The sequence below is a fragment of the Erinaceus europaeus genome, chromosome 3 (assembly GCF_950295315.1).
Source record: "Erinaceus europaeus chromosome 3, mEriEur2.1, whole genome shotgun sequence".
Classification (NCBI taxonomy): domain Eukaryota; kingdom Metazoa; phylum Chordata; class Mammalia; order Eulipotyphla; family Erinaceidae; genus Erinaceus; species Erinaceus europaeus.
Genome location: NC_080164.1, coordinates 64,147,888 through 64,162,570, shown reverse-complemented (window position 1 = coordinate 64,162,570; position 14,683 = coordinate 64,147,888). Strand labels below are relative to the sequence as shown.

Sequence of the window (14,683 nt, the reverse complement as noted above, 5' to 3'; positions counted from 1 at the left end):
CAGAACTGATCAGTGCTCTGGTTTAAAAAAAAAGAGAGAGGAGTCAATGATGCAATGATATTTTTTAGCCTGAGAAGCAGAGAGGGTGACCATTATGTGAAATGGAAAAGGAAGAGAAAATTCAGGTGTTCGGTTCATGTCTTATATAGGTGAACATAACCTTGAGCAGATGGTTGAGGAGATGGCTGCTGGGTGTTTCCATTGTCAGGTGACCATCTGTCCTTTTGTGATCAGTAACTATCTCAGGGGAAAGCACTTTGAGATGGCAAATAGAATTATTTCTCCTCAAACTTTATTCTAATGGTAGTTTTCTGTTTCCTTCATTTCACATACATTTTTTTAAATTGGGATTCTTCTGTCAGAAAGAATTGTTGATGGCAGGGAAATAGCTCAGTGGTAGGGCAATCAGGAAATCAGTCTTGCAATCAGGAAATCCCAAAATTAAACTCCCATCTTCACATATGCCAGAGCTGAGAGATACTCTCTCATTGTCTCATCAAAACAAATTTAATTTTTTTAACTTAGGGATCTGGTTGAGCACACGTGACAGTACATAATGTTGCAGGTTCAAGCCCTTGGTTCCCACCTGCAGGGGGAAAAGCTTTGCAAGTAGTGAAGCTGTGCTGCAGGTATCTTTCTGTCTCTCTCCCTCTTCTCTCTAGATTTCTACTTGTCTCTATTAAGCAAATAAATTAAATAAAAATTGATTTTATTAATTTTTTTTTCCTCCAGGGTTATTATTGCTGGGGCTCAGTGTGAGCACTGTGAATCCTGGCAGCCATTTTTTCCTCCCCCCCCCCCATTTTATTTGATAGGACAGAGAAAAATTGAGAGGAGAGGGGAAGATAAAGAGGGAGAGAAAGAAAGAAAGAAATATAGACACCTGTAGACATGATTCACCACTCATGAAGCTTTCTCCCTGCAGGTAGGGAGTGGGAGCTCGAATACAGATCCTTGCATGGGTCCTTGCACTTAATACTATGTGCGCTTAACCAGGTGTGCCACCACTCAGTCCTCCAAAAATTTAATTTTAAACTTAAAATAAGAATATAAAAAAAAAGTGGTCCGGGAGGTGGCTCAGTGGATAAAGCATTGGACTCTCAAACGTGAGGTCCTGAGTTCAATCCCCAGCAGCACATGTACCAGAGTGATATCTGGTTCTTTCTCTCTCCTCCTATCTTTCTCATGAATAAATAAATAAAATATTTTTTAAAAAGAATATAAAACATATTATCAGGACTAGGGATCTAGCACAGCATGCCGTCCATATATGAAGACAGTTTGAGCCCCGGCACCATAAGGATAGTGACAAATAGGACTCCGCTGACAATGGAACAGTATTTTGGTTTTTAGTGTCTGTCTCTCTTCCTCTGTCTCTCATAACATAAAATTTAAAAATTGGGCTGAGAAGGTGACACAGTGGCATGCTCAATCCCTGGATTTGATCTCTGGCACCACACATCAAAAGGAAAGAACGGGGACTGAATCGTGGTGCACTCTGTAGAGTGCACATGTTACAATGTACAGGACCCAAGTTCAAGCCCCCAGTCCCACCTGCAGGAGGAAAGCTTCATGAGCAGTAAAGCAGAGCTGCAGGTGTCTCTCTCTATCTGCCCCTTCCCTCTTGATTTCCATATCTACTCAATAAAAAAATAAGATACTAAAAAAGAAAGAACTATCTTATGTTCTTCCACTCATTGTTCAGCTACTTTTTACATCAGCGTAGACTCATGAATATGCATTCTATTCTATGAGTTATAACCCAACACTATCATTATTTTGCTTCCCTAATTGTTCTAGCTTTGGTCATTTTTTAAGAAGATTATTTATTTATTAATGACTGAGAGATAAGGAGAGAGAGAGAGACAGAGATGTGGTCAGGGAGATGGTGCACTGGATAAAAAAAGCACTGGACTCTAAAGCATGTGGTCCTGAGTTTGATTCCTGGCAGCACATATGTTGGAGTGATGTCTGATTCTTTCTCTCTCTCTTTTCCTATCTTTCTATTTTTCTTTCTTTTTCTTTTTCCTTTTTGTTTTTTTTCTTACAGGGTTATTGCTGGTAATCAGTGCCTGCACTACAAATCCACTGCTCCTGGAGGCTATTTATTCCCTTTTGTTGCCCTTGTTTTTATCGTCGTTGTTGTTAGTGCTGTCGTTGTTGTTGGATAGGACAGAGAGAGATGGAAAGAGGTGGGGAAGACAGAGAGGGGGAGAGAAAGATAGACACCTGCAGACCTGCTTCACCACTTGTGAAGTGACTCCCCTGCAAGTGGGAAGCCAGGGCTTGAATAGGGAGCTTTATGCTGATCCTTGTACTTTGTGCCATGTGCACTTAACCGGCTGTGCTACCGCCCCGCCCTCTCTCCTATCTTTCTCATAAATAGATAAATAAAATATTAAGAGAGAGAGAAAACCAGACCACCACTATAGCATATGTGATGCCAGGGCTCAAACTCAGGACCTTATGCTTGAGAGTCCAGTACTTATCCACTGCCCTACCTCTTAGGCAGCTCTTTGGACCATTTTAACAACTGTTTCAGGTTGGCTCTTGTTCCCTGTCCTCCTGAGCATTTTTTTTTTTTGTCTCCAGGATTATTGCTGGGGCTCGGTGCCTGCACTAGTGTTGTAAATTAACTTAAAAAGAGGTTTGGGGGGGAGTCGGGCGGTAGTGCACGAAGCGCAAAGCGCAAGGACCGGCGGAAGGATCCGGGTTCTAGCCCTGCTTCATAGGCGGTGGAGCAGGTCTGCAGGTGTCTGTCTTTCTCTCCCCCTCTCTGTCTTCCCCTCCCCTCTCCATTTCTCTCTGTCCTATCCAACAACGACAACATCAATAACAACAATAATAACTACAACAACAATAAAAGCAACAAGAGTAACAAAAGGGAAAATAAATAAATATAAAAAATTAAAAATAGAGGTTTGGGGGTTGGGGCTGCTTGTGGCGCATGTAGAAGAATTCACAGCGGGAGCTGGGCACTGGTTTAATCAATACACGGTTTATTAGGATGAAATAGGTGAAAGGCAAAATAAACAATTATCATCAAGGTTAAGCGTACGCTAGGTCTATAAAGTCTGAATATGGTTATCAAAGTTTAGTCCCTTAAGATAAACAGTTATAAGCTCTGGTACAGGTTGCTCATGGCTGTAGAGGGGTCTAAAAGTTTACTGGCTAGCAGAGTCGCACGTGTTCAGTTCCCAGGAGAAGCAGCCATGGCAGATACCTGACCAGAAGAAGCTTCTGATCAGGAGAAGCAGCAGCATCCAAAGAGCCTCTGGTGCTCAAAGTCACTTGCTTTTATACATTCCCTTCTCTGAAACACCTCCTCAGGGTGACGTCATTTGTATGCTAATAGTCCCAGACTCCTGCTGGGTCACCACACACTAGGAATCCACTGCTCCTGGAGGCCATTTTCCCCATTTTGTTGCTCTTTTTGTTGTTATTGCTATTGTTGTCATTGCTGTTGTTGTTGGATAGGACAGAGAGAAATGGAGAGAGGAGGGGAAGACAGAGAGGGGGAGAGAAAGATAGACACCTGCAGACCTGCTTCATTGCCTGTGAAGCGACCCCTCTGCAGGTTGGGGATGGGGGATCCTTAACGCTGGTCCTCGTACTTCGCACCATGTGTGCTTAACCCACTGCACTACCACCCGCCCCCCCCCCCGCCCCCCCGAGCAATTTTTATTTATTTATTTTTTCTTTGTCTCCAGGGTTATCACTGGGGCTCAGTACCTGCACTATGAATCCACTGCTCCTGGAGGCTATTTTTTTCCCTTTTGTTGCCCTTATTGTTCATTGTTGCTGTTATTATTATTGTTGTTATTGCTGTCATTGTTGGATAGGACAGAAAGAAATCGAGAGACGAGGGGAAGACAGAGAGAAAGATAGACACCTGTAGACCTACTTCACTGCTCGTGAAGCAACCCCCCTGCAGGTGGGAAGCCAGGAGCTCGAACCAGGATTCTTGAGCTGGTCCTTGCGCTTCACACCATGTGTGCTTAACTTACTGCGCTACCCAATATATTTTAGTTTTTAAATTTTCTAGTAACCAAAAGATGTTCTAGGCTTAGTTTGTCATTTCCCTGTGTAATTCCCACCCTAGAATCAACCACTTCCCCCAGAAGTTCTTGCTCCTTTAACTGAAAAATGCTATTTGGGGGCCAGGTGGTTGGAGCACCTGGTTGAGTGCACATGTTACAATGTGCAAGGAAGGACCTGGGTTTGAGCCCCCAGTCCCTACCTGAAGGAAGAAAGCTTTGCAAGTGGTGAAGCAGGGCTGCAAGTGTCTCTCTGTCTCTCTGTCTCTGTATCACCACCTTCCCTGTCAATTTCTGTCTCCAATAAATAAATGAAGATAATACAATAACAGTAATAATAAAGAACGCTATTTGCAAACTTAAGTTCTGAGCACTGGTATTGAGAGTTCACTGCTCCTAGGCCCTGTCATGGACAGAGCTTGGAGTAGATGTGTGTGTCACTGGTTTACACCTAATTCTAGAGGCAAGATATTCCAGGGCAGGTAGACCAACCCCTGCACTCAGGATCACTTCACAGAGAATGGACATTGGATGCGCTTTGATGTTTTGTGTGTGTGTGTGAGAGAGAAAGAGGGCGGGTTGGGGGGAACCAAGAATAAGTGGCTGAAGGCCATGCCTGGAGCCTTTGAGTCAGGCCATTTGTTCTTCAAGGCTAGAGCACAAGGCAGGCCTGAGCAGCACAAACACCCACTGCAGGTACGGCTTGATGACTTGGTGTCAGAACCTCAGCTTCTTCCTTTGTAACATGAGAAAAAGAATCCCAACCCCACAGAGTTGTTCTCCGTTTCAGATAAACTCTCTAAGTAACAAGCACAAAATACAATGATTGTTATTTCTTAAAATAACTTCATTTTCATTAGTAAAAATATATTTGATGTGGGAGTCGGGCGGCAGTGCAGTGGGTAAGCGTATGTGGCGCCAAGGACAAGGACCGGTGCAAGTTAAGGATCCCGGTTCGAGCCCCCGGCTCCCCACCTGCAGGGCAGTCGCTTCACAGGCAGTGAAGCAGGTCTGCGGGTGTCTATCTTTCTCTCCCCCTCTCTGTCTTCCCCTCCTCTCTCCATTTCTCTCTGTCCTATCCAACAACGATGACATCAATAACAACAACAATAATGACTACAACAATAAAACAACAAAGGCAACAAAAGGGAATAAATAAATAAATATAAAAATATATTTGATGTATCTTGTGTATAACACATACATAAATATATTTACCAGAGTAAGCCTCTGGTTCCCACCTGCTCTGACTTATGGTGGCACTGGGGTTTGAACCTGAGGCCTTGTAGTCTCGGACATCTTAGGCTGTTGTATAAACCTCTGTGCTATCGCCCTGGCCACATTTCTTTTCTCTATCAGTTGAATATAGGACTGATTAAATAGCTCACACTATCCAAGTGCTGCTAGCCATGTGCTCAATCCAGGTTTGCGCCCTGCCCCCACCGCTTTGATGAAGCTTTGGTGCTATGGTTTCTTTTATTCTCTCTTTCTGCCTCTCTGTCTCTATCTAAAAAAATTAAATAGGGCTGGGCAGTGGCATACCCCATTGAGCACACATGTTAACATGTCTAAGGACCCAATTTTAAGCTCCCTGGTCCCTACCTGTATGGGGCCAGCTTCACAAATGATAAAACAGTGCTTCAGGTGTCTTTCTTTAAAAAAAAAAAAAACATATTTATTTATTATTGGATAGAAACAGAAGATTTGAGGGAGGTAGATAGAGAGAGACACCTACAACCCTGCTTTACCACTCCTGAAGCTTTCTCCTGCAGGCAGGGACCAAGGGCTTGAACCCGGATCCTTGTGCACTGTTATGTGAGCACTTAGCTAGACCCCTGCTGGTGTCTTTCTATGTCTCTTCCTCTCTATCTCCCCCTCCCCTCTCAATTTCTCTGTATCTATCCAATAAAATGAATAAATATAGGGAGTCGGGCAGTAGCACAGCCGGTTAAGTGCACATGGCGCAAAGCGAAAGGATCAGCATGAGGATCCCAGTTCGAGCCCCCGGCTCCCCACCTGCAGGGGAGTCGCTTCACAGGTGGTGAAGCAGGTCTGCAGGTGTCTATCTTTCTCTCCTCCTCTCTGTCTTCCCCTCCTCTCTCCATTTCTCTCTGTCCTATCCAACAACGACATCAATAACTACAACAATAAATACTACAACAATAATAACTACAACAATGAAACAAGGGCAACAAAAGGGAATAAATAAATATTAAAATTAATATATATGTATCTTTCTCTTCCCCTCTGTTTTCCCCTCTCTCCATTTCTCTCTGTCCTAACAATGACAACATCAATAACAACAACAATAATAACAACAATTTTAAAAAAAAGGGCAACAAGAGGGAAAATAAAAAATAATTTAAAATTTTTAAAAAAAAAATCAAGGGAAGGGGCTGGGCAATGGTGTACCTGGTTGAACACACATAACACCATGTGCCAGGATCCAGGCTCCAGCCTCTGGTCCCCACCTGCAAGGGGGATACTTCAAGAGTGGTGAAGCGGGAGTCTGGCAGTAGCGCAGCAGGTTAAGCACAGGTGGTGCAAAGCGCAAGGACCGGAGTAAGGATCCTGGTTCAAGCCCCTGGCTCCCCACCTGCAGGGGAGTTGCTTTACAAGCGGTGAAGCAGGTCTGCAGGTGTCTGTCTTTCTCTCCTCCTCTCTCTGCCTTCCCCTCCTTTGTCCATTTCTCTCTGTCCTATCCAACGACGATGACAATAATAACTACAACAATAAAACAATAAGGGCAACCAAAGGGAATAAATAAATAAAATAATTTAAAACTATTTTAAAAAACAAGGAGTGGTGAAGCAAGTCTGCAGGTGTCTTTCTCTCTCCCTCTCTTTATTCCTTCCCCTTCTCAATTCTCTCTGTCCTATCTAATAAAATAGAAAGGAAAACATGGCAAGCCCCAGTGATAATCCTGATGGCAATAAAAAAAAAATAAACAAACGGAAAGATAATATACAACTATATGTATTAATTAAATAGGCAATGAATGAAGTATAATGCATTGCTGTTTATCTCAGCTACCCATGTTGAAGCAAAGATAATAATTATGGGCCTGGGAAAATAGTTCAACTTATTAGATCACAGGATTTGTATGCCTGAGGCCTCAGTGATCCCAATTTTGATCCCTGGTACTACTATAAGTCAGAGTTGAACAATGCATATTTATATATATATGTATATATATATATGTATATCATTAAAATAAACTCTAGAAAAAAATAAAATAAACTCTAGATATACATAGTAATTATAAACATTTACTAGTAGCTCATTAGGCCAGGCCTTGCACTTAGTATCTTCCGTACATGACCTAAATTAATCTTCAGTTCTGTGAAATAGGTTGTAGAATACAATTGAATGTATAGTTTACATAATAAAACCTATCTTTTAAAAATAATTTTTTATTATTATTTTTAAATATTTATTCCTTTTTGCTGCCCTTGTTTTTTATTGTTGTAGTTATTATTATTGTTGATATCGATGTCATTGTTGTTGGATAGGACAGAGAGAAATGGAGAGAGGAGGGGAAGGCAGGGAGGAGGAGAGAAAGACAGACACCTGCAGGCCTGCTTCTCCGCCTGTGAAGCGACTCCCCTGCAGGGGGGGAGCTGGGGGCTCGAACTGGGATCCTTATGCCGGTCCCTGCACTTTGTGCTGTGTGTGCTTAACCCACTGCGCTACTGCCAGACTTCCCCCATCTCAGGTTTATGTAATGCTAGTGACTTGATTCCACCCAAAATGGCACTTATGTCTGGTCCCCAAGCCAACCTCTAGGTTCTCTGATTCACTGGGAGGATTTGCAGGACTCAGCATATGGTCACATACACAGCTGTGTTTCAGTAAGTCAACAAAGAAGCATATGGGGCAGAGGAAGCTCAGAGGAAACCATGTGCAGGCCTGCAAGAGCCTTGTCCCAGTGGAACCACCCTGGGACTCAATCCATCCAGGGTCAATTGCACACCACTGAAGTGCTGCCAGCCAGGGACTCAGTAGAGAAGCAGTACCCAAGAGTTTTACTGGAGGTTGGTCATGCAGGCACCATCTGTCTAGCACCCACCAACATTCCAGAGTCACTGAGGAAAGCAGGTTTCAGCATTCACCACACTGTTTTGCACATTATCATTCAGGCAAACAAACCCAGGTATCATCCAGAGAGAATGGTGGAAATTCTCTCCAAACCCAAGCTCTCAGATACTAAGCTTGCACACAGGGCTTCCTAAGCATAGAGATCTTGGGCCTGCCATGCTAACTCTCTTCTGCACAGCTCCTTTTTACTCTTGAGGAGATGGAGGTTTTATAGAGCTTGGGTGGCCTTCCCAAAGATGCACAGATAGCGGGCGGCAAATGGGTGATGTGGAAGCCAGATGTTGTGGAAGAGTCTGAGGAAAATCTTTGTGGCGTTTCTACAGTTCTGTTCATTGTCAAGTGGGACTTTCTGCAATGATGGGAATACGCTGTTGTCACACTGTCCCAGGCAGCAGCTGTGACCCACTCATGGCAACTGAGCACTTGGAATGTGGCTTGTGCAACTAAGAAGATGAATTTTTTTCTTTTAGATTACATGGTCCTTATTTTATTTAATTTTATTTCTTTTCCCTTTTGTTGCCCTTGTTGTTTATTGTCATTGTTAGTATTATTGTTGGATAGGACAGAGAGAAATGGAGAGAGGAGGGGAAGACAGAGAGGGGAAGAGAAAGACACCTGCAGACCTGCTTCACCGCCTGTGAAGTGACTCCCCTGCAGGTGGGGAGCTGGGGGCTCAAACCTATGTGCGCTTAACCCACTGCGCTACCGCCCGACTTCCCTGTTGAATTTTATCTTATTTTAATTTTTACCAGAGCACAGCTCAGCTTTGGCTTGAATTGAACCTGGGACCTTAGCTGGGATTGAACCTGGGAACTTTGTTGCATAAAAGTCTTTTTGTAGGAGTCAGGTGGTAGCACAGCCGGTTAAGCACATGTGGTGCAAAGCACAAGGACTGGCGTAATGATCCCAGTTCGAGCCCCCGGCTCCCCACCTGCAGGGAAGTTGCTTTACTGGCAGTGAAGCAGGTCTGTGGGTGTCTATCTTTCTCTCCCCCTCTCTGCCTTCCTCTCCTCTCTCCATTTCTCTCTGTCCTATCCAACAACAATGACATCAATAAGAAGAACAATAACAACAACAACAACAACAAAAAACAACAAGGGAAACAAAAGGAAAAATAAATATTTTTCCTTTTACCGCTGGGCGGTAGCGCAGCGGGTTAAGTACAGGTGGTGCAAAGTGCAAGGACCCATGTAAATATCCCCATTCAAGCCCCCAGCTCCCCAACTACAGGGGAGTCACTTCACAAGCAATGAAGCATGTCTGCAGGTATCTGTCTTCTTTCCCCCTCTCTGTCTTCCCCTCCTCTCTCCATTTCTCTCTGTTCTATCCAATAACGATGACATCATCAACAACAATAATAATTACAACAAGACAAGGTCAACAAAAGAGAATAAATAAATATTTTTTAAAATTAAGTCTTTTTTGCAAAACCATTATGCTAGCCCCCCAGCCCAGGAGTTGAATTTTAAATCATATTTGGTTTTCCATTAACTTCTCTTTAAAAAAAAGGTTGTTGGGAGTCAGGCGGTAGCACAGCAGGTTAAGTGCAGGTGGTGCAAAATGCAAGGACCAGTGTAAGGATCCCAGTTCGAGCCCCCTGGTCCCCACCTGCAGGGAAGTCGCTTTACAAGCAGTGAAGCAGGTCTGTAGGTGTCTATCTTTCTCTCCTCCTCTTAGTCTTCCCTTCCTCTCTCCATTTCTCTGTATCCTATCCAACAACGACAACATCAATAACAACAATAAAACAAGGGCAACAAAGGGAATAAATAAAATATTTTTGTTTATTTATTTATTTATTCCCTTTTGTTGCCCTTGTAGTTATTATTGATATCATTATTGTTGGATAAGACAGAGAGAAATCAAAATATTTTTATTTGCTTATTCCCTTTTGTTGCCCTTGTTGTTTTATTGTTGTAGCTATTATTGATGTCATTGTTGTTGGATAGGATAGAGAAAAATCGAGAGAGGAGGGGAAGATAGAGAGGGGGAAAGAAGACAGATACCTGTCTACGGGGATCCTTACAGGGGTCCTTGCACTTTGTCCCACCTGAGCTTAACCCACTGCACTACTGTCCGACTCCCAATAAAATACTTAAAAAATTTAAGTTATTTACTTATTTATTTTATTTTGGATAGAGACAAAAAAAGTGAAATTAAGAGGGAGTAGGGAGACAGGGAGGGAGTGAGAGAAAGAAGCCTGTAACACAGGGGGCAGGAGGTGGTGCATCTGGCTAAGTGCTCACATTAAAGTACACAAGGACCTGGGTACAAGCCCCTGGCCCCCACCCACAGGGGCAGAGTTTCACAAGTGGTGAAGCAGGGCTGCAGGTGTCTCTCTGTCTCTCTCCCTCTCTATCTCCCCCTGCCCTCTCAATTTCCCTCTGTCTCTATCCAATAATAAATAAAAATATTTTGTTTAAAAGGAATTATTTAAAAGAAAAAAAGAGAGAGAGAGAAGGCTGGATAGTAGCACAGCGGGTTAAGCGCACATGGCTCGAAGTGCAAGGATCCTGGTTAGAGCCCCCAGCCCCCCACCTGCAGTGGGGGTTGCTTCACCAGGCAGTGAAGCAGGTCTGTAGGTGTCTTTCTTTCTTTCCCCCCCTCTCTGTCTTCCTCTCCTCTATTAACTTCTCTCTGTCCTATCCAACAACAGCAATAATATTAACAACAAGGGCAACAAAATGGGGGAAAGAATGGCTTGGTAAGTCTACAGCCTTATTCCTGTGGAGATGAGGTGGTCATGGGTTCACTTGTGGTGGGTTGGGCAAAGGCCAGCAGGTTGGAGAAGACACACACACAGGTGTGGCATATATCAAACTCAGTTGGAATCCTGTTTCCAGAGCCTTTGTGGAGTGACTTCAGGTCCGTGAGGTCAGTTTCCTCATCTGTAAGCATGAGTATCAGCGCTGTTGCCGCCACACTCTCATTTCTGTTATTACCCAGAGGCCACTCTAGCTGGGGTTGCCACTGACCTGTTCCCCCTGCATTCCAGCAATTCCCCTTCTGTTTGATGTCTGTGAATATCACTAGAATCGCAATCCAGGCCTTACGGGAGGACTGTCTCTCCAGGTGAGTCCCCCACAATGCTCACCCCGGCTGGCTGAGCCATGGAGTGGCCCCATAAATTCTCAGGCTGCCTACTCACCAGCTACTCTGGGAAAGCCCCCACCCCTTTTACTCACTCTCCTAACCAGTTTGGCCTTTGGATCCCCGACTTCAAGAGTCAAGGCTGTCTGGAGAATGGCTGGGAAAGGGTGGGGAAATACTCACCTGTCAGCCTTTGTCTCTGCTGAGGAAACCCTCATCCTGCAGGGAGTGTAATCGGCAGCAGAAGGTAGTCCCGGTAGTGAACAGCTTCTATGCCGCCACTTTCCTCCGCCTCGCACATGTCTGGCGGACTCAGCAGAAGACCATCTCCGACTCTGGCTTTGTCCTCAAAGGTATGCTCTTGCTTTGGGGGAGGACTTCACCTGCAACTCCTGTGTCCCCAAGTTCAGGGACCTTCCAGGGTGGCTGCTAGACTAAACAGGGATGCAGTTCCCTCATACTGCACACTGTAATAAGTTTCAACTTGCCAAAGCCGCCTTCAGTCCTCTGCTATTCTTTTTCTTAATTAATTTTTAAAAAATATTTATTTCCTCTTGTTGCCCTTGTTATTTTATTGTTGTAGTGATTGTTGTTGTTGTTATTGATGTCGTTGTTGTTGGATAGGACAGAGAGAAATGGAGAGAGGAGGGGAAGACAGAGAGGGGGAGAAAGACAGATATCTGCAGACCTTCTTCACCGCTTGTGAAGCGACTCCCCTGCAGGTGGGGAGCTGGGGGCTCGAACTGGGATCCTTACACTGGTCCTTGCGCTTTGCGCCACGTGCGCTTAACCCACTGCACTACCGCCTGATTCCCTTTTTAAATTTTTTAAAAATATTTATTTATTCCCTTTTGTTGCCCTTGTTTTATTGTTGTAGTTATTATTATTGATGTCATTGTTGTTGGATAGGACAGAGAGAAATGGAGAGAGGAGGGGAAGACAGGGAGAGAGGAAGATAGACACCTGCAGACCTGCTTCACTGCTTGTGAAGCGACTCCCCTGCAGGTGGGGAACTGGGGGCTCAAACTGGGGTCCTTATGCTGGGCCTTGTGCTTTGCACCACGTGTGCTCAACCTGTGCTACCGCCTGACTCCCTAGTTCTTTTCTTTTTTTTTTATTTTATTTTTTTATATTTATTTATTTTCCCTTTTGTTGCCCTTGTTGTTTATTATTGTTGTAGTTATTATTGCTGCTGCTGTTGTCATCATTGTTGGATAGGACAGAGAGAAATGGAGAGAGGAGGGGAAGACAGAGAAGGAGAGAGAAAGATAGACACCTGCAGACCTGCTTCACCGCCTGTGAAGCGACTGCCCTGCAGGTGGGGAGCCGGGGCTGGAACTGGGATCCTTATGCGGGTCCTTGTGCTTTGCGCCACGCGCTTAACCAGCTGCACTGCCGCCCGACTCCCAGTTCTTTTCTTTTTAAAAACATTTATTTTTGAGACAACATGAAGAGAAAGAGAGAGGACCAGGACATCACTCTGACATATGTGATGCTAGGGATCGAACTGGGTACCTCGTGTTTGCAAGTCCAGCATTTGGCACCATTCACTGCACCATCTGTCCGGCCACTTGCTAGTTCTTTCTTAGCACTATCTTCCCTTTCTAGTCTTATACCTTATGGTGATCATATTTTTCAGATTGCAAGCTGGGGCTAGGAGCCAAGAGATAATTCACCCCTAGAGATTTACCATGTGCCAGGACCCAGGTTTGAGTCTCTGGAACCACATGGAAGCACCATGCACGAAGCAAGGAAGCTCCATGAATAGTGGAGTGGTCCTGTGGTGTCTCTCCTTCTCTCTTGCCGCCCCTCCCCTCTCTCCCTATCTCCCTCTGCCTCTCTCTCTTTTTAAAAAACATTCATTTATTTCCTTTTTGTTGCCTTTGTTGTTGTACTGTTGTAGTTGTTATTATTGTTGTTGGATAGGACAGAGAGAAATGGAGAGAGGAGGGGAAGACAGAGAGGGGCAGAGAAAGATAGACACCTGCAGACCTGCTTCACCGCCTGTGAAGCGACTCTCCTACAGGTGGGGAGCCGGGGGCTCGAACCGGGATCCTTACGCTGGTTCTTGCACTTTGCACTGTGCTACCACCGACTCCCTCTGCCTCTCTTTTGTATTACTGCCAAAGTCACTGATGGGGCTTGGTGCCTGCATGACTATACTGATCTACTGTTCCCAGTAGCTTCCTTTTTTTTTTTTTTTTTGTGATAAAGAAATCAAGAGAGAAGTGGGAGCTAGAGAGAGATACCTGTAGCATTGCTTCACTGCTCATGAGTACACTTTACTGGGTGTGACCACCACCAGCCACCCTTACTCCTCTCTGTTTCTCTGTACCTCTCTGTCTCTATCCGAAAAGAAAGTCTGCAAGGAGTAGTGGAGCCATGTGTGTGCAAGGCCCCAAGGTAAAATAAACAAATCTGATTCAACAGTGGGGCTGACTGTTCAAACTTGATTGTCCTGGACAGGGTGAGCTTGCCGTGTAGTCTCTGGCAGCCACAGCCAGTTCCTCAGCCCCCCCAGTAAACTCTGTCTTAAAAGACTCAGAGACTCCTCTCCATAGGATATGGGCTGGGGGAAAAAAAAAATGGATCTGGATTGGTGAGACTCCCTAGGGCTGCTAAGTTTGAGGCCCTGCCTGGGGTGCAGTAGGAAGCCCTCTCAGGCCCTCTGTCCCTGCACTGTCTCTGTTCCAGACTTGGAAGTATTGGCCAAGAAGTGCCCGAGGCGGCTGCTCAAGACCCTGGAAGTGTACCTGACTGGAGGCGCAAGTGTGCAGGCCTCCTTGCTGGGCGCACAGAAGCTACACACCACTCATGCCAAAGACCTCACCTTCACCGGCGTGTGTGACCCGCCAGCACACTCCTCTGAAGGCACCCGGCTGATCTGACCGACCCAGAACTGACTGAGAGAAAAGCTGAAAGACCAGGCTACAGGGGCTTTCGAAAGCAGTGGGTCAGGAGTACCAGAGCTGGGCCCAGTGCTTGCCTGACTCAGCACTGGGGAAAGAAGCTGAGCCCCTCCCTGCACACCTGCCTCCTAAGCAGAGGGTCAGAGTGGCCCCTTAGTTGAACTACAGCTCATAGATTCTGGGTAATTGCTGGGGGTAAGTAAGGTGAGAGAGCCCCACCCCATGTTCCTAATATCACTACACAGAAGGCAGTTCCCAAGCAGAGGTGCTAGAATTCTCTCCCTCCCCTCCCTTCCTGTCGCCCTTCTCCTCCCCTCCCTTCTCTCCTTCCTTCCTTTCTTTCTTCCCCCTTTCCCTTCTTTCCCTCCCTCCCTCTTTATCTCTTTCTTCCTGTCCACCAGGATAATCAAAGGGGCTTCTTGCCTGCACCACTTCACAGATCCTGGCTCCTCTTTTGTTTCATGTCAAATATACTCTCTCTCCCCTAATAAATAAAATTGATTTTTAAAAGTATTTTATTTATTTATTAATGAGAGGGATAGAAGGAGAGAG

The 14,683-nt window shown here is 45.0% G+C and overlaps 1 protein-coding gene across 3 annotated transcripts in view; it reads left to right on the top strand.

Moving 5' to 3' along the window:
- Window positions 1-14,644, top strand: part of ELMOD3 (ELMO domain containing 3) — a 48,296-nt gene extending 33,652 nt beyond the window's left edge. For all 3 annotated transcript variants that reach the window (XM_060187324.1, XM_016191213.2, XM_060187323.1), the window contains 3 exons: window positions 11,128-11,204; window positions 11,448-11,575; window positions 13,917-14,644. In XM_060187324.1, the coding sequence (XP_060043307.1) occupies window positions 11,128-11,204; window positions 11,448-11,575; window positions 13,917-14,110 (399 nt within the window). In that variant the 3' untranslated portion in view covers window positions 14,111-14,644. The remainder of the gene's footprint in view (window positions 1-11,127; window positions 11,205-11,447; window positions 11,576-13,916) is intronic.
- The last annotated feature ends 39 nt before the right edge of the window (window positions 14,645-14,683 follow it).